Source organism: Melospiza georgiana, chromosome 6, assembly GCF_028018845.1.
Source record: "Melospiza georgiana isolate bMelGeo1 chromosome 6, bMelGeo1.pri, whole genome shotgun sequence".
Lineage (NCBI taxonomy): Eukaryota > Metazoa > Chordata > Aves > Passeriformes > Passerellidae > Melospiza > Melospiza georgiana.
The window spans coordinates 2,164,150-2,183,160 of NC_080435.1; the positions used below are offsets into that span (position 1 = coordinate 2,164,150).

The following is a 19,011-nucleotide window of genomic DNA, read 5'->3' on the forward strand; positions in this document are numbered from 1 at the left end:
CGCGCGGGGCGGGGCGGGGCGGGGCGGGGCGGGCACGGCCCGTCCCGGAAGGGGAAACGCCGAGTGCCACTTGGCCGCCGGGGCAGCGGCCGTGGGTACGGCTGGCAGCGCCGGTCCGCACGCACGGTGCCCTCGGCCCCGCCTGGCGCTGCCCCGCCGCGAGGAGCCGCCTGCGTGCTCGCCGTCCCCCAGCCCTCCCTCCCGCCTCCCCTGGGAGCAGCGCGGTGCGGGCGAAAGTTCCCCCGCCGCAGGTGAGGGCCGGGCCCGCCTGCCCGGGGCCGAGCCGCTCCCGCCCCCTGGCCGCGCACCCCTGGCTGGGGGCCGAGCCGGCCGCTGCCGCCGGGAGACAGAGACATGGCCGAAAGCCTCTCCTGGGAGCTCCGTGTCTGCACGGGTTAGGGCGTGCGCTGCGGAGAGGTGGAAAAGTTGCTGTTGGATTTCACTTCAAGGGAGCGGACAGAAAGCGGCGAAATGGATGACTTCCCCTCCATCTGCCTGCTGTCCCTGGCCATGCTGGTCGCCTGCTATGTGGCAGGAATTATACCCTTGGCAGTTAATTTTTCCGAGGTAAGACAACTCCGCCAAACTGCTCGTTGGTTGCTAAAGGAGGAACCAGAGAGGTCTCCCAGTGGGACTTGGCGCCGTCCCCTTGTAATATGGCAACGCTGTTAAGGATGAAGCTTTACCTTTAAAAGTTATGAGTGCAGTATTAATTTTCATTCCAAACTGCTGTGTGAAATTATGCTTGTTTCACAGTGGTCATTTAAACTCGTCAGATTTCAGTCGAGTGTGCTACAGGTGAAGCGAAGTATCAGCGCGTAGTGTAAGGACACGAGTAAGCGTGGCTATTCTTAGAAGCTTGTGTAAGAAATGGCTGAAGTCAGTGATTACCTCTTTTGTGCCTGTGGGCTACTCAAATTAAGGCTCTTAAAAAACAATTCAAAGAACATTCTTGGAAAAACTTTGATTCACAATTTTACTCACAGCTTGCACTGTTGAAAACTAAACCTTAGCTCTTTGATTACTGTAGAACTTCAAGTTGCTGCCCTGTGTAACTCAAGGCATTCTTTCAGAAAAATATCTTGGATAATAAGGTACTGTTAAAGGAGAGGGAGGGTTTCGTAGTTTGGGTAAGTTCCCAAACAGTACAGGAGTTCCTGATTAAACTTCTTAGTGTACTTCTAGGAAATAGTTGTTGAGGTGGTGGCAGTTGTCACAGTCTCTGTAGGTTTCCTAATATCCTCTGATGCCCGAGGGGTTTTGCTCTTTCTGAATGATGATTATTTTATAGAGGCATGGTGTAGTGAGAGTTTAGTTGTGGTAGTAAGAGCACTCTGATAAGGGGTTCCCATTTCTCTTGGAAAGCAAGCACTTTTAGGAAGCAAGGTGCTGGAGGAGAAATGTGCCTTTGTCCTCCATCAAGTCAGAGGGCTGCATGGAGTTCCAGCACTGCTTACTGTGTTGTTCTTGTTTTTTTAACATGCAAATGTATTTAGCAGAAATGGTTTGATTTCTCGTATAAAGATGTATTCCTTTTGCCTGTGTATGTGGGCTGTTCTTATTAAATTTCTGTCTTCCCTACACCTAGCTATTTTGTACTGAAAAGGAGATGGAGATTTGCCTTGAAATGATAACTTGTTCTTTTAATGGATCTTTAAAATTCCCAGGTGCCCAAGTGAAGGCAAGCTATACTATATATTTGCAGCTGTAATAAATCAGTATTACTTCTGACACTTTCAATGTGTTTATGTGTGTATGCAAAAATACTGCAGTATTGCAGATAAAAATAATGGTTTTTCCTTGTGTGTTACTATATTTTTGCAATATTACTTTATGAACAGCAGGTGTTGAAAATTTATCTTTTCGTGTAGATTGCCACTGTATGACAATTTCCCAAGTGTAATTATTGCATGTGCAAGTTTACAGTGCATGTTTGTGGGAGCTTTACACTCGTTATTATCTCTTGCATTTTGCTGTTGGAGCTGTCCCCAGTAGTGCTGCAGCTGTTCCCTTATGCTCACGTTTGGTTGGCTTTCAGGAGGCTGGGTGTGCATCTCCTAGAGCATCCTGCAGTGAGCCTGAGCAGTTTGCGTGGCTGCAGTGCATGAAGGAGAACAGGTGGCACAACAATGATGAGCAACAAGTGCTTTCCTGCTGTTCAAATGCTGCTCTCTGTCCCTCAGTGGTTAGCATTAGTGTTTTGGTGGTGCTCAGACCTCTCATTGAACATGGGAGGTGATGGTGGTTGTGCCACTGAGTGTGTGCTGTGCAGTTGTTAGGGGATCTAAACTCCCCTTGTTGCTACGTGTTACATGGTAGGGGTTCTTACAGAAACTGAGTCATGGCCTCTGCTGACTGTCCTATTACATGTTTGTGTAATTGCATTTTGGTACGTGGCTTTGACTTTAACCTGGCAGCATAGTCAGAAGGAAGTGAATTGATGAGTTTATTGGTGAAACAGAATGTAATTAGTTTGGGAGAAAGATGCATTTAAGCTTTTTGTCCCAAACTAGAATACAACTAGGAGGATAACTCTAACCGTAGCAAGTACTAAAAAACTATGTGGGGTTTTTATTTTTGTTATAGAAATTATTCCAAAAATATGAATAAAATCATTATTCTTTACTAAAAAACATTATTTTATATATTGTTGTTAAAGTTTAATTGCAAATTCTCAATATTTATGTAACAAGTAACCCCCTTCCCCAACATCTGTTAATAAGGGAGAGTAAAGAAAGTATTTTCATTCTTAAAGATGATACTTGTTTTGTACTTAATTGCAGGAGAGATTGAAGTTGGTGACTGTTCTGGGTGCTGGGCTCCTGTGTGGAACTGCCTTGGCTGTCATTGTGCCAGAAGGAGTACATGCACTTTATGAAGACATTTTGGAGGGTAAGAATCAAACCCAGATGGCCTCATTCAAGATAACTTAGACTGTGGTGTGTTATGATATACTGAGGCTTCTTTTTGGAGTTTTTAAGAGATTGATGGAAGAACTTCACAGCAGCATGACACAAAGCAGGCATAGAAATGCAAAACCACTATAGGCACATTGAGGGGTATGATCATGCAGATTGATGACTCTTACTGAGTTATCCAATCATTTCTGGCTCTGGATACTGTACTGTTCCTGGAATAACAGCCTTTTATGACAGGTCATGTGTAGTGTTTCTTATTCTGGGGAGAGTTTAACTTCCCCTGGAACTTCAAAGGAGGTGTAAGGGTGCCTTTGGCAGAGAATGAAATTGTGGAGTATTCGCTGCTTTCTCTTTGTAGTTTAGACTGCTTCTCATTAAAGCAATTGCAGGAGGTGTTTTACAAATCCCTGCCCTAGTAAGAATTTCCTCTGAAGCTGAAAAGCATCTTGGAATTAATATACTTAGCTGAAAATTATGGTTATATATTATGGTTATATGGCCATATGGTTATGGCTAATTTACACAGTAGGAGGCATTTCTTCTTGGGTAGTGATACACATTACAGATCTAAATCTCTGTGTTCAAGCATCCAGTTCTAGTCTGCTGTCACTGTTGTAACCACCTCATCATCTCTAGTGAAGAGCTCAAAGTGAGCAGAGATTGTGTCTTGCAGGGATGTTTGTGTGGAGCATGTCTTACAGCCAAAAGCCTTAGCAGACCTCAATTTGAGATTCTGACATTGTTTCAAGTAGCCAGGGCTCATCACCTCTGTTGGGAGTGCACTTTAAATTTTGGTTTTGCTTGCAGACTTGTGCTATGAGATGACCATTGCATGTATGAGATTTTTCCAGTACACTCAGAGTCATAACTTTGAAGGTAAATGGCAATGGCTTCCTGATTGCAGGGGAAAGCCCCATAAAGTTGATGCTGTATGGAACCTTGCAAACATCTGGTGTGCTGCTGTTGCTAATTTGGGATTGAGAGGCACCTGTAGTCCTTTGCTTTTCCTGTAGTTTTGTGGGTTTCTAAACTTCTAAACTAAAACTGGGTTTTGTGTTTCTAAACTTCTAAATTTCATTTTAGCAATATGCTGTAATGTATACTGTTTTAGCTTCCACTAAATTTATGTTGTTCTGCTTAGATTTAGAATAAATAGGAGATAATATATAAAATCATCCTTTATCAAGAAGTGAAAGAAGCTCTGATTATGCCTTTATACTATACTGTAATTTGTGCACTCTGATGTCAGATGTCTCTAATGAGCTGTAGTGGGTTTGCTCTCCATTCAATTTTAATTCTGAGTTGACCGATTTCCTCTTGTAATGGCCCAGCCAGCAGTGAGTACAATTGCTGTGACCATTGGTGGGATTGAACACTTTTTCCCCAGATGGGGCATACTGTTCATGTCTGACTCACAGCTTGCTGTCTAGAGCTGCATGGGCTGTGGCTTTGTTTAGTCTATGGCAAAAAGACACTTCACAGTACTGCAGTAGTAATAGCAGCAGTATTTACCTAGGGAAAAAAGAGTTTGTGAATGGCTTCAGACTCCATGTCTAACTCACAGTATTGTGTCTAACAACAGTCTGTCTGAATTTTTTTTTTTTTATATTGCAAAGGGTCAGAACTAATGGGTATGACAGATTTAACTACAAAAATTATTTCTAATATGTTTCCTGGTAAAGTAGGATATTCAAAATTAAACTTAAGACTATGAGAACAGCTTTCTGGGTTTTTTTTTCCAAGTTCACCTATTTGCATAATTAAACCTAGAAAGATGCAGCTAGGAGAAACTTTGAGATATATTCATATAAGTGGAAAAACAAAAAGAGAAATCTTTGTTTTCCCTCTTTCAGGTCTAGCTTAACTCTGATTGGTTGCTTGATAGCAAGCATTTTAGTGTTTTCCATTGATATGGAAGTAATTTACTATTACTTCTGTATTTCCCTGTGGGTAAACAGGCTGTGGAATAAATAACTTCTGATTTTCAACCTTGTAGGCTGAGAGAAAATAGCATATCATGACTTGGATTATTCTTTGATTATAAACCTGTGTAGTGAAAACTTGGTTTGGGTGCTACTAGCAAATAAAATTCCTTTGCTGACTTCAGTCCTTTGTTTTAACTGCTGAAACTGTATAATCCCTGTCAGAAAGATTGTCCTGAGTTATACAGTTTTATGGCTTGAAATGATCTGAAGTAAAGTCAGCTTCATACTATAGATGGCAGAAATCTAGTGTGGTCCAAAGTAATTTTATTGATAAATATTGTTTAGCAAAGATCTGTGTGAAATCTTTGCTACCAAGCTTATTCTGATGTGCTTTGACTGTAGCAATGGCATTGTGGCATTTTGTATAGTGGGATCAACATACACTTGTCTCATCCAAGAGGAAGTATGAATGTTCCAGCAAGACAGTGACTTGATAGAGTAAGTCAAGTTCATGCTATAAGTTTTTAAAGCTTGTGAAGAGTAGTTGCCATCCAAAAGACCTTCCAAAAATGAAAAAACCATGGACAAGCTTTAATAGCTGGTGTAGGGAAAGGAAACCACACATCATTCATCCCCAGGGCTCGGACTTTGGGTTTCTGGGATGGTGCTGACATTTGTAGGTCAGTGTGCTTGACTTAACCATTGCTGTAGTCTGTATCAATGGGGTGCATCAATACTAGCTTCTTTGTATCTCAGCATCAGTTAATCTTCTTAAAGATGGTATTAAATCTTTTAGTGGATGGAGCCTATTTTATTTTCTCACTCAAATGAAGGTAATGAAGTAACTGCCTGATGGTATCTCTGACTGTTGACAAAACCGGCAACTTCAGTTAAAACAGGAATTATACAGCAATTTTTGTGAATTAATTTGTATTTAAATAGCAACCTGGCTTATAACATATTAATGCATTCTTTGCTTTTCCATGCTGAAGATGTATGAGGAGAAACCAACCAGGCTTTGCTAAAAACATTGTCCGAAAAAGAGCATAAGCAAGGACTTCTGTGTATTGTCCAGGAGAGTGTGAGGAAGGCTTTTGGCAGAAGAGGAAAGTGCCTGTGTGGTGTTTAGATGTGTTTGGTGGTGGTGTGCTGATGTGTTTGCTTGCTGTGGCAGGGAAGCACCACGCAGCGAGCGAGATGCAGCACGTGCTGGAGTCCGAGAAGGCAGCGAACGTCCCGGCGGCGCGCGAGCACGGCCACGACCATTCCCGGCTGCACGCCTACATTGGGGTGTCCCTGGTCCTCGGCTTTGTCTTCATGCTCCTGGTGGATCAGATAGGCAGCTCTCATGTGCACTCTGCAGATGGTAAGGAAAGGCTCACTTCAGTTAGACTGTTGGATTCTTGGCTGTTTAGGTGGCCTGGAAAGGCTCAGGGATGGCCTTGGACAGCCCGCGCTTCAAAGGACGAGAAGAGACTTCTGATCTTTTCTCGGTCTCGGTGTTTATTAATTGTTTATCTAAAAGATTTTCTCTTGGCCCGACAGAGGTCTGCACAGCAGCCAGCCATGAGCACACTGAGAGCCCCCGGGGCAGTCACTTATCTTTATACCCGAAGTTACGTATACAATATTTATCATTTTTCCCCAATACCTTTCACCCTTATTAACCGGTGCACTTTTAGTAATAACCAATCCCAAAGTGCCAACATCACCACAGAAGATGGAGGCCAAGAAGAAGAAGAAGAAGGACAGGACATGCCCCAATTCCTCCATCTTACTTCTTTAGACCCCCCTGTACAGAAATCCTAAACCCTGTGTTTTACACTCTAATTAACTTATCCCTTCACCATTCACCCAGTGAAATCCTCCCATCCTCATACAGGTGTCGTCTCCCTTGTAGGATCAAAGTCCAGCCACCAGACACTTCTGGCAACATTCCAGGACTCCCGAGCCCCCCAAGGGTGGTCTCGGCCACTCTGCACCTCCGTCCTGAGGTGCTGAGATCCCACATTAGACTTGCTAAGTAGTCCTAATTAACACGTTGAAATTTATTTCTTTTAGTGCTACCAGGGTGTAATTTGTCCAGTGTTGCTTTTTGATGCGAGGCAAGGGGACTTGGTTCTGAGGAAACGGCACGGTGACTCAAACTCTCTAGGGTCACTCGGGCCAAGAACACACACAGACACCAGTATGGTGGACGGTTTAAGACTTTTATTGTCTCATCTCGTTGGGTTTTATACTGGGAAAGTTTTTTTCTACGTCAGGGGGTCTTACTTTACTGTAATTGGTTAGTAAGGAGTCGAAAGTTACTAATGTTAGGGGGGACTGCATTCTTGGGTGATCTTTTATCACTAGGCGTTAGGGGGAGAGGAATCTTGCTGCTTTCCGTGACATCGCGAGATTTTCCGAGCGCCTGACCCTATCTACTACAGTCCAGTCATGTCCAGAGTTTCAGAGGTACTTTAAAAACATAAGCCATATACCAAGGTCCATGTGAAATGTTTATGCTGGAAATCGGTCTCAAAATTCACCATAATTTGAGAGCTTGCCTAATAACATGTATGAGCACATGTGGTGCCGGGGTGGAGGGGGACTTGACACTTGAATTACTGTCTGGTTTTAGGGGATTTCTTTGGCTTTTCAAAAAACTTCAGTTAGTCTTATATTGGTTTGTTTTGCCTACTTAATTGTCTTGTATATTGGTAAAATTTGCAAAGAACAGCAAGTTATCTTAAGCAAGATGGCAGGAATGATTAGATGTAAGCTCTGGTATTTCAGCTGCATAGCTGGGCCTCCCACACAAGTCTAAAGCCTCACATACTTCAAAATACTTCTTGCTTTATGTGAAGATTTGTCAGCCTACAGTTGCCTTTGTTTCCTGCCTGTGACTTTATGCTCAGAGTGTAGCTTGAAATGCACCAAAGGTGTTCTGTCATTTGAAAAGGTATTTTATTGTCTTTGGCTGCTCATTTTTTCCCTCACAACGTCCTCTGATGCTGGAATCTGGCCCTGAAAAAATAACAAATTGATCTTAAAGGAAAAGTAAAACACATACAAAGGCAGGGGGATATGTTTTGGCTGGATTTCATCAGTTCACAGTGCAGCCTGTTTTTATGGGGATACTGTGGTGGGACAGATGAAAGGCCAGTGCAGGGGCTTGTGTACTCCTGAAGAAGTGTAAGTGGAGCCACAGCCATTAGTAGCTGATTTTCAGAGCTATTCTAAAGAAACACAGGCAATGAGGATGTCAGGGAGATGCAGGTGAGCAACTTCCTAAAAGATTCTTGGTTTGTATGGGTTGTAACCCTTTTCTGTGTCTCTGATCATAGCAAGTACCAGGACAAGGCTGTGATCTGTGTTAGAGATACACACTACAAAATAGGATTATAAGTGAAGTTTTATCTAGCCTCTACCTGTCACAGGAGATGTAACAGTGTTTTTGTAATTTTTTTAAAGCAACTGAAGAAAAACACTTTTTCTTGAACCAATCAATGTCTTGTAGTTTTTTACCTTTCAAGTGATTAGGTATTACTTTGTCTAAACTAGAAAAATTCAGTAGGCCAGAAGGGAAGGTATGAAGTCAAATGTGATTCTTTGTGTTTAGTAATCAAAAAAAAATCAAATCAATCCAAAACAATTGTAAAGGAAACGTTTTTTATTAATATCTCCTCCTGTTTGACATGAGTGCACCATTGCCATCATGCAAGTGCAGCTTGTGGGATTAATACTCAGATGGCTTCCCCTTCATTCAGAAGATAAAGCTGACCAAAGAGGATGCATTAGTTTAGGTCTGACTCACTGGAAGCTACATGGGTGCCTGGGAAGGAAGAGAGGCTTGAGGGCAATGGGCAAGGCAGGAGGAAAGAAAAGGACTGGAATTTCTGTTTTGGCATCACTGCAGAGTTACAGCAGGTGTGCTTACAGCTGTTTTACAGAGCACTGGGATAATTCACACATGGCTGCTCAAACTGTCTGAAATTAAACAGTTGAATAATAAGATGTTTCTACACTTTGTAGGGCTCACCCACCCTGCAGTGATTCTTTGTAATGGTTTCACCACTGATTGTGTAGTGGTGGATATTGATGTTGCCCTGTTGTGCTGTGTAATGAGCTAACCTGCAAATGTCAGGCAATTCTGGTCAAAGCAGTGGATCTCAAACAGCTCTGGCTGCATTTCTCCTTTGTGATATATAACATCAAAGGGAAATCTTTGCAACTGGGGCTGTGACAAGTAGTCTTTATTGTTTACTAGGAACTGCCAGGGAATAATCACTGCAACAAAAACTGACCCACCTGAAGGAAACTACAAACCTTGAGCTGTGTGGAGAAATATCATCCTGACTCTTGAAGCAGCTCTGAATTCTTGGGATCCATAAATAGCTTTTCTTTTTCTTGGTGGGGGAGACCTTTAACATTTCATTTGAGGAGCTTAAGAAAAACATCTGCCTCTGCCTATGAGAGAGATCCTGCAAATTGCAAAGAATTGTCCATGAGACTGTCACCTGTTTGTTGGCAAACTTCAGGTGATGTCAAGGTGTTAAATGTCAAACTATTTTGCAGTGAATCTAATGCAGAAATACAGAAGCTGGTAGTCCTGAATACAACTGCCTAAGCAGCTGGGGGAGATAGGTACAGTGATACTTACAATATTTTTTCTAGCATAGTTTATTCATTTGATCTCTCTCTTAACTGTTCTCATGACTGTTTCAGATCCAGAAGCTGCAAGATCAGGCAACTCCAAAATCACCACAACACTGGGACTAGTAGTCCATGCTGCAGGTAATGTGGGACCTGTTATTAGTCCTTGACAAGTATATGCATTGCTGTGTGGGTCATCTTCAGGTGGGATGGAGACATTTGGGTTTTGGTTTTGGAGGTGGCTTTTTATAAAAGAAAGGAAAAAAAAGGCAGGGAGAACTAAGGATCTTTCCCAGAATTAACTGGGAGCTCCGATGGTTCATGGAGTTTTATTTGGGTACAGAATTTTCTCTTTTACTGTTGACTTTACTCTTTTGTTTTTTCCATATGAAAGGTTGTGTGATGCTCACTCTCTGCCTCTTCAATTCCTTTGTTGACTCCTTTAGCTGCTAAATTTCAATACATGCTAACAGATTTGATAAGTTGCATGAAACACCTTTGGGTTTGCTTGTTGGTTGATGGGTTTTTAAAAAAAATACTGATTTAAAACAATAGTATCTTGTAGGGAAAAAAAGGACATTATAAGGTGGAGCACAAAGACTTGACTGAAACACATTTGGGCTGACTTGCAAGGACTGACTGTTAGTTGTGTGTTACAGTCAAGCCATGATCACATTGTGATTTTTCACTATATATGTATAGTATATATGTGGTGCTCCTTCATGTCCTGCTGAAGGTTGTTGTCTAGATAAGTCAGAAGATGTTAATCAAAAAGATACTTCTCCAAACACAGTGTGTATATATTAACGAGTAGTATAATATGCATTTTTAATTTAATTTAGACAGTGTAATTATTGTAAGTGATAAAAAATATTTACAATAATATTTATATTTGAAAAATCATTTCAAGGGTAATAACTGAAAGTCTTGCAATGCTTAGTATCTAAAACAGATTTTTTTAATTAGAGAGGAAATCTCTTCTAATATAGAAGACTAAAACAACTAAACTTGTTACTTGTTCTAGTTTGAAGGAATGTGTCAATACGGAGTAGATTCCCATTGTGGGTTTTGTGGTCTTGGGAAGTATGAGACAGCTCTTGTTGAGGCTTTTCTGATGTTCTGTAATGTTATGGCTTAACAAACAAAGGCAAGTGAATCCTCTGTTGGGCTGCTATTGTTAATGGCAATTTTCAGTAATAGAGCTTCTTAAATCAACATGTTTTCTACTCTCAGCCTTTGAGGGGGTGGGGAAGCTCATGTAGAAGAATAATCTAAGAATGTGCACTCCTTTTTTCAGCTGATGGTGTTGCATTGGGTGCAGCAGCTTCTACTTCTCAGACTAGTGTCCAGTTGATAGTGTTTGTTGCGATTATGTTGCACAAGGTGAGTCATCATCAAAAAAAATCTTCAAAAGTCTGTTAACACTCACAAGAATTGCTAAAGATCTACAGTTTCATTACTGATGTAATACAGAAATGTTTAATGCCATTGAAATGGAGAGGTTAGTACAGTGTCAAGGACCACAAAGCAAGGGTATGAGCTATGAGAGAAGAGCACATGATTGATGCTGAGTCTGAGTGGGGTGCAAGTGAGAGACAATTCTGACTGCCTACTGCCTGCCTTGATAGCAGAGGTTGGGAAAAGTCTCCCAGAGGTAGAGAGGGAAGAGTAGCTCATGAAAAAATGTGTCAGCTTCACACTGACTTCTTCTGAAGCTGGTATGGTAGTGTTTATTTAACAAACAAAAAAACCCAAGGTTATTATGGCTCTAAGAGACATATTCCAAGAAATTCTAAAGGGTGAGACACGGAAGGAGATGCTAGTGCATTAGGAGGAAAAGCAGTTTCAGTCTTGGTTCTGTGATGTTCATCAGGAAATGAGGAGAATATTTGTTATGAAGGGTTTTATTGTTTGAAGGATTAGTCTTTTGAAACCACTGAATATCAGAGTACTAAATTACAGCAATTAACTTCTTCTTACCTCTGTTGTAATAGCTTCAACATCACTCATATACCATTTTTGTAGGAAAACAAAAAAAAAATATTTGCTGATGGTAACAAGCAAACAGTGGCTCTTGAAGATGGAGAGATCTTTGCTGAATACTTGTGTGAATGTGAACCTATTGGCTCTGTAGGCTCTAAACATACCTGTGCAGATGAAATTTGCCTTGTGGTAGCACATGCATGAATGACAGTGGTTAGTCATAAATTCATATCAGAAATCATACATAATTACATATTCAAAATGTTAGGAAATGCATATCTATTATGTCTTTTCTTCAATGTTCATACAAGTAATTGTGGTTTGCATAACTTTGAGGATGGCAGTGTCACTGTCTCATCTTGGAGCTTAACTTAATGGCTATTGCCAGGTGGAACTTGCTTCTGTTATTCTTAGTGTTCTTAAATGACTTGTGGAAATTTTAGAGGAGGAAAATTTCTCCTGTGAATATTTGGTGGTAGAAAAGAAACTTACTTCTTCTCTGGTGTCTTTTTTCTATTCTTTTGATCCTGTCTGATTCTTTTATCTTTCTCATCTTTTTTTCACTCATGATTTCCTTCTATGTTAAAAAAAACCGATTCTCTGTGTAAAAATGCTTAAGGTATTTTAGTTTTATGTCTTACCTCGGAAATGCCAGGGTGGATTGCTATTGTTTTTATACAAGCAAAAGTGTAGTAAATTCTGTGAGTAGTGGGACATCTTTGCCTTTTGGATAAGAAACTGGATGCCAGCAGAGGGAGAAGGAAGTGTTTGTTTGCTTCCTGATGAGAACAGGAATGAACTAATCAAAAGAACTCAAGTCTTTGTTAACGTGCAGGTTGACTCTTACTTGTCTTTGGGCAATTGTTTCCTTCCCCATGTTAATTGTAGAATTTTCCTACTGCAGATGAAAAAACTGTATATCTAAGGATGTGTGATAGTAACAGGATGAAAAAGGAAATTACCCAAATTGATGGAGTCTTAGGAATGATAGCAATTACTACAGTCAGAATGAATATTTTAGTATTTGTAATGACTACACAAGTACATGTTTTCTGATAGCCAGAACATGAGTTTCCATTAGGTTTGGTTATTAAGGTGGGGCAGTCTGCAGAATGCTCCTAGTTTGGGTTAGCTGCAGTATGGAGCGCCCGCCCTGAATGTCTTCCAGTTCAGTCCATTTCAATGTAGTAAGTTGTATTGCAACCTTTTCTCATTTTACAGGGGCTTTGGGAGGTGTTGTACTAGCAGTGAGTGTTGTGTTTTGCAGGCACCAGCTGCCTTTGGCCTGGTTTCCTTCCTGATGCACGCTGGGCTAGAACGGAATCGGATCAGAAAACACTTGCTGGTCTTTGCCTTAGCAGCACCTGTTATGTCAATGGTGACATACTTAGGACTAAGCAAGGTAGGTCCATGGTTTTGTTCTGCCCAAAATCTACCTTAATGGTGAAGTCTGGGGAAAGGACTGTGACATGAGTTTCATATTACACAATTCCAAACTGCTTGAGATATTCAGCAGAATAAGATTTAAGAAAAGCTGATGTAAAGGTAGCAGTATGAATGCACAAAACAAATAATAATCTATGCATTTCACATCAGAATCAATGACATAACTCCTTTGGTATAGTTTTTTTTAAAAAATCTGATTTCTGGTTTTTATCCTTTTTGCTGCTCCCCACTGAGGACACTTTATTCAAATAGCAGGTTTTATGTGATGCCTATTTAAATAAGTAATTTTCAGCATTGTTGCATGCATTCTTCTTTGAATATGTAGGTAGGAAAAAATCTCCTCTAGCGTCCCCCACCATCCCAGAAGTGGTCCTCTATTTTCAAAGTCTGTGTCAGAAGCTGAGTCCTCAGCTAGAACAGTCTTTTTGCCTTACTCCATAAAGCATCGCTGTGTCTTGGGTCTGTACAGCAAATGGTCTGTGAAATGGGACACTGCACATGAGTTTATCATCTCTGTCCAAATTAAATGTTTCTGCTTCTCACAGCATGTCCTGGGATGCTCCTGTATTTCTCAGCTGTGGTGTGTCCTGCTGGTGACATGTTGTGGTGGCCATGTTGTAAAGGATATAGCGTGGTCTCATGAAACTCAAGGCACGAGAGGAAAGATTAAATAAATCATCTGGGCTAATCCTTTACTTGCTGGATAGGATTTATATTTGGCGTTATAGTATAAAAGACAGCAGAAAAAAAGGTTGGGACTGTAAATAGAAAAGAGAATTCTCTTTGAGCACTGTTTTGAAGTGTCCTCATCAAGGGTGGGGTTTACATTTTGCCCTTCAGAAAGAACAGAGAATTGATAAGGCATCAGGGCTGTCACAATGGTTTTGTAGTTCCAGATGATGTATCTTTCTCTTTGGAAAAATGACCTGAGAGTAAACACAAGAACTAAGATTACACCTGAGTTGGAAAGCATTGAAGAAGCATTTGAATCTGATATGCATGGGTTTGCATTTCATTGCATTTACTGATGTGTGGCATATCTTAATCTATTATGAAGGTGAAGAAGTGCTCAGTTTTGATGCAGAAGATGCATTTCTTCATGAAGTTTGCATGGAAATGCTGGAAATGTTTTGGGTATCTACATACAAATGAAATATTTCATGAGTGATGTTGTGGGATTTCATTCTGAAGAGCAGTGGAGAAGATATTTAAAGGTTGACGTCTTATTTGAACCCCTTGTTCAGAAAAAGGGAGGAAAAAAGTCAACCTTGAGCGTCCTCCCTAAAATTTGTGGCTTTGCAATATGAGTTTTATTTTTTTTCAAAACCTGTTTGGTACACTGGCTGTGAGCTGATCAACAAGATGCTTCAGTAGACTCTGACTTCTTTCCTTTTCTGAGGGTACTTTCAAAAGGGTTTTTTCTTTCGTAAGTCCAAAGAGAAGTAACTAGCAGGAGGGGTGTCTTTCTGCTCCCTCACAACTTCAGGGTGCCAGTCACTACATGTAAGGTGCAAGACACAAAAAAATCACACTAAACCATTGTCATTGTGAGAAGAGACTTGATAGAAATCCTGCTGTTCCTGGATGCTGGGAGATTTTAAAAATTTTTATTACTGATTGAAGAACTTCTGCTTATTCTCCCTTTTTTTGCTCTTTGTGTTTCAGAGCAGCAAAGAAGCCCTTTCAGAAGTCAATGCCACTGGAGTTGCTATGCTGTTTTCTGCTGGGACTTTCCTTTATGTTGCCACAGTTCATGTTCTCCCAGAAGTAGGAGGAATTGCTCATAGCCACAAACCTGAATCAACTGGAGGAAAAGGACTCAGTCGTCTGGAGGTGGCAGCCCTAGTATTAGGGTGCCTAATTCCTCTAGTTTTGTCCATTGGACACCATCACTAAACGCTCAAATTTCAATGTTCTCAATAAGACATGAGCAGTAAATGTCTGCTGCTCCCTTTATCATTCTTTTACCCATCATTCATCCCATCCACTTTATGGAGTTCAGAGGGAATCTTGATTGCAAAATGAGGAATACTGGGAAAGTTTTTAGTGTAGCAAAATGTACTTTGGCAGCCGGACACAAATTCTCTGTAACTTTCTTTTCTGAAGACATTTGCTATTTTAATTGTTACTTCTGGCCCTATTCTCAGGGAAGATGGAACTTGAAGTTTAAGAAAGGTGAGCAGGGAAGAATATAGCAACTCCTCACAAAATTGCAATCACCAAAGTATCCTGCAGTTCAGCTTTCACAGCTGAGAGCAAAACCCAAGGATGGCTGCGTTGTGGGAGGTTGAAGTCTGGCTAATGAAGAAGGGGGCTCTCCCCCATCGGTTCTACATTGTCCTGGCAATGCTACTGGCCCTTGTGATGCTTGTCACTAATTGTACTGCAGAAATGGGCTGCACAGGGAACTCTGTATAACACTGCTGCTGTCACAGAGGTGTCACTTGATAGGAAAGAAATTATGTAGACAATGTGTAGGATGAGAGGAAGAAATCAGCTGGTTAAGAAATGGCAAATGAGTTTTGCAGTGTATTCCATTGTTTAAGACAAAGGATAGAAGCAAGGAGAATTGTGTTTTGATTGTTATTCAATTGTTAATAAATTCTACAAAGGACAGTTTCTTGGGAGATAGCCTTCTGCCAAGTCATTCAAGTCAGTAGGAATTATGTTTTGGCTACTGGGATACCCTAATGCTTCTGTTGAGAGAGATACCCATAGTGCCCTTTGAGATAGAGCTGTTCTGGGCTCTGAGGAGTAGAAATCTGATGGAGACAGCTGTTGAGGGACCAGGGAACTTTACTAGCTTATTTTCAAAAACCTGAACTGCTGAAATCCGTGGGGGGCTGTGTGGGTTTTTCACTAAATAAAGGTATTATGGCTAACAGAACAAGATGTTTAGTTAAGTATTTATGCTGCAGATAGAGTACAAAGTGTTTCTAAAGGAGTTCTGGACAACAAAAACTCAAACCCACCAAAAACCAGTCTGGTGGGTTCCCAGTGGACCTGTTAGAAATTTAGCTTTTCCTTTGGGAATTGTTCATTTGCCTTTTACTGATAAGCGTTAGTTTTTGTGAATCTACTGGAGGACTTTCTGCCAATTGCTGATGTCTCTCACTAGAGAGGAGTGGGAAAAGACCCCTCTGTTTTCAAGGCACAGATTTGTCTTACCAGACACTATTTCCCTTATGTAAAACATGTTATACTGTAATGTGCATTGGAAAGTCAGGAATGTTTGACATGCACAGAATCAGCATAAAATTCTTTCTTTAGGGGAAAACTTTTTAATGCTGGCCCCCTTATAAGCTATACTTTGTCTGCACTTTTTGAAGATAACATTGCCAAATCTATTTTTCTTTTTGTTGTTTTTTTAAAAAAGAATCTTGAAGAAATATCTTCTTAACTGAAGTGCTTCTTGTTTCCATATGAATGACTGTGACTGTCATGCCATTTATTACTTAAACTGCAGAGCCCATTGTGCCTCATAATTTCTTTACATTTTTGTTATTGTCCTGTTTGTCTGTTAGTTCAGAGAGTAATGGGTATGGCCTGTCTCTTGGGCTAGTGATGGCTTTGTCTGTTGGCTCTGTAACAATACTGATGAATCCCAGGATTGAGCCTAGTATTGATTCCCAGGAGTGCTTGTTCATTTGTGTGTTTTACTGTGTAAGAACAATGCAAAATTATTAGAAGTCATATTTTCCCATAAGACAGTATTTTCAGATAGAATTAGTGCTTCAGACCTAAACAAACTTTTTTTTTTTTTTAATATTAGACCTTCAATATTGTGTTCTGAAAAGCCACTGCCAAATTAGTTATGTGGATGGGATCCTCTTCTGTGTGTTTTTCGATTTTTTTTTTTTTTTTTGGTCTGTTTTGGGTTTGGGATTTTTACAACATATGTAATGCAACTGGTAAGTTACTGGTATAAAAAGTTCAGCAGGACGGATTCCTAACACACGCAAATAATACACAGGGATGTTTACTCCAGAGTTCTGTTCTTCCTGATTCCCTCCTAATTACCTTCTTCCTTAATATCTCACTATTTTTATTTGTGTTTAAATTTCCATGTAACCATTTCCAAAAGCTGTAGGGTTTGCAAGAGCAGGAGATAGCTTAGTGCAACATTAGGTGCTTGCATTTCATGAAGCAGTAGGTTATTATTCTTTGACCTCTTCCTGACACTTGCATCCCCACCCTGGGAGATGACACCCTGCCCAAATTCCCTTTTAATCTCACTTTGTGTATAACAACAGCAGTGGTTGACAGAGGCTTCCTGTTCCATGCCATTTGTTCCTGGCTGCAGCATGGATAGGACCTTTTCACATGGATCAGTGTGTATTGGTGAGGGTGTGGCAGCCAGATTTTCACTGCTCTGGCAGTGAAAACAACATCTGGCATATTAATCACAGGTGTCACTGCTGAGAGGTCTTGTCATCTTTCCATTTTCCTGTCCTCACATCATGTTTCCAGTTACTGGGGCAGCAATCAGAAATAGTAGTACTCAGTTTAATGATTCATGAAGTATAGGGGCCAAGTTACAGCAGCAGGTGAAGGAACTTGAATGGAAACATTGGCAACTCAAATTCGGCACAAAAATTCTAAAAACGTACATTTTGGCATTTGGTTAAGTGACAGAAGACTTTAGTGACTTTTATTTTTTCTCTACCCATTTAGAATTAGCAACAGCATGTTGTTTTGGCTGCCTGTTATCACTGAATTATTCTTTTCAATTTGTATTTGAAACTGCAGCGACTAAAGAAGCTTTTGATTATGTTGATAGGGAAAATTTAAATTTTATATTATCAGACCTTTCCAAATTTTTAGTACCAAATGGAGGATTATTTTCTTGACGCAGAGTACTTTAATGAGTTAAATTAAATGGTCCATTTTATTATAGCCCTTTCTTTCTACCTATCTCCCCATCTGTCGCAGTAAATACAAGCATTGCGTGTAGTCAGGGCCATCTGGTATCATTTTATACTCCTCTTGAGACCTTGGTGCAAACAAATTCCTCTTACTCTCTTTGTAATAGCCTCTCTGCCTGTTTTTTCTTCTGTGAGGTAGGTGGCAGTAGGTTTAGCAGGTAAATGCTTAAACCAAGTGCCAGCCATGTCCCACTTTCCTTCTGTAAGTCCCTCTAGGAAATCCATAATCTTCTCATCACCTGTTTCTTTTCAGTTAATGATTTCCTAATTGATAATAGGAATTGGACTAAAGCTGTTACTGCTGATCCTCATGTCTTCAGGTACTTCCCCTACTGTTCTTTTATTGCTCCTCTTATAAAGAAGGGAAATATTTCTTTTTCAGCACTCAATGACAGAGGCAGAAGCTGCGCTGACATGAAATGAAGTAAGGATGACAGAGCTGTCACACCAAGACAGGATTTTTTGATTGTTTTGGCTTGTCAGGTGGCTGGGTGTTAAATACAGAAACCCACTGCTGGCTCCAAAGAACTATTTCCAGGTGGATTATATAAAAGCTAATCTTACCCAAGAGGCCCAGGAAAACCACTGTGTTTATTCAGGAACTAGTTCAGAGCCTTCAAGGAGCTTTTGACAGTAGCAGGTGTGTCCATGTGGTATCAGCTGATTGCAGAAAAGAGAGATGTTGTGGAATAAATGCTCCTGCTGCTCCCTTCCTGTTCTGTGCTGGCCCTTGGGAAAAGAGAAGGAAATTGTACTTGTATTCTATTGAGGGTGGAAGGAGGAGGAGTGATTGCAGTATGGTGGGAAAGTTTATGATGAATATCGGATTCTTTACCACAAATTTCAGATTCCTGTTCACATCAAACCTCTTTTAAATTTTTTTTCTATACTGTTCTATCTCTTAGCAGCCTTGGTTTTCCAGGGAAAAACATTGTGTGGTCATTGCTGTTTACCTTACATGTTTCTCCATGTCTGGAACTGTAATTTTAATGTCTTTTTTCCAAACCATTTGTACACAAAATCATTCCATGAATGGCTGCCTTATAATTTTTCCACTTTAATTGTGAATGGTTAAAATAATATTGCCGTTTTCAATTTGTTTTATTATATTAAATTTTTACTAGGTGCAGTGCTTTGGAGTTGGCTTGTCATTTACTGCATGGGGTTTTCTGACAG

The 19,011-nt window shown here is 40.5% G+C and overlaps 1 protein-coding gene across 1 annotated transcript; it reads left to right on the forward strand.

Moving 5' to 3' along the window:
* Nucleotides 1–280: 280 nt before the first annotated feature.
* SLC39A9 (solute carrier family 39 member 9) lies at nt 281–18,964 on the forward strand. The gene is made up of 7 exons (XM_058026858.1): nt 281–567; nt 2,784–2,892; nt 6,018–6,209; nt 9,554–9,622; nt 10,779–10,864; nt 12,732–12,866; nt 14,576–18,964. The coding sequence occupies exons 1-7, from the start codon at nt 472–474 to the stop codon at nt 14,804–14,806; spliced, it is 918 nt and encodes a 305-aa protein (XP_057882841.1). The 5' UTR covers nt 281–471; the 3' UTR covers nt 14,807–18,964.
* Nucleotides 18,965–19,011: the final 47 nt, after the last annotated feature.

Bases quoted from the DNA above. Each gene is read 5' to 3' on its own strand.
- SLC39A9 (XM_058026858.1), top strand. From the start codon at position 472: ATGGATGACTTCCCCTCCATCTGCCTGCTGTCCCTGGCCATGCTGGTC. The intron at 568-2,783 runs GTAAGACAACTC...ACTTAATTGCAG, and splicing joins TGGCAGTTAATTTTTCCGAG to GAGAGATTGAAGTTGGTGAC. The intron at 10,865-12,731 runs GTGAGTCATCAT...TGTGTTTTGCAG, and splicing joins TTGCGATTATGTTGCACAAG to GCACCAGCTGCCTTTGGCCT.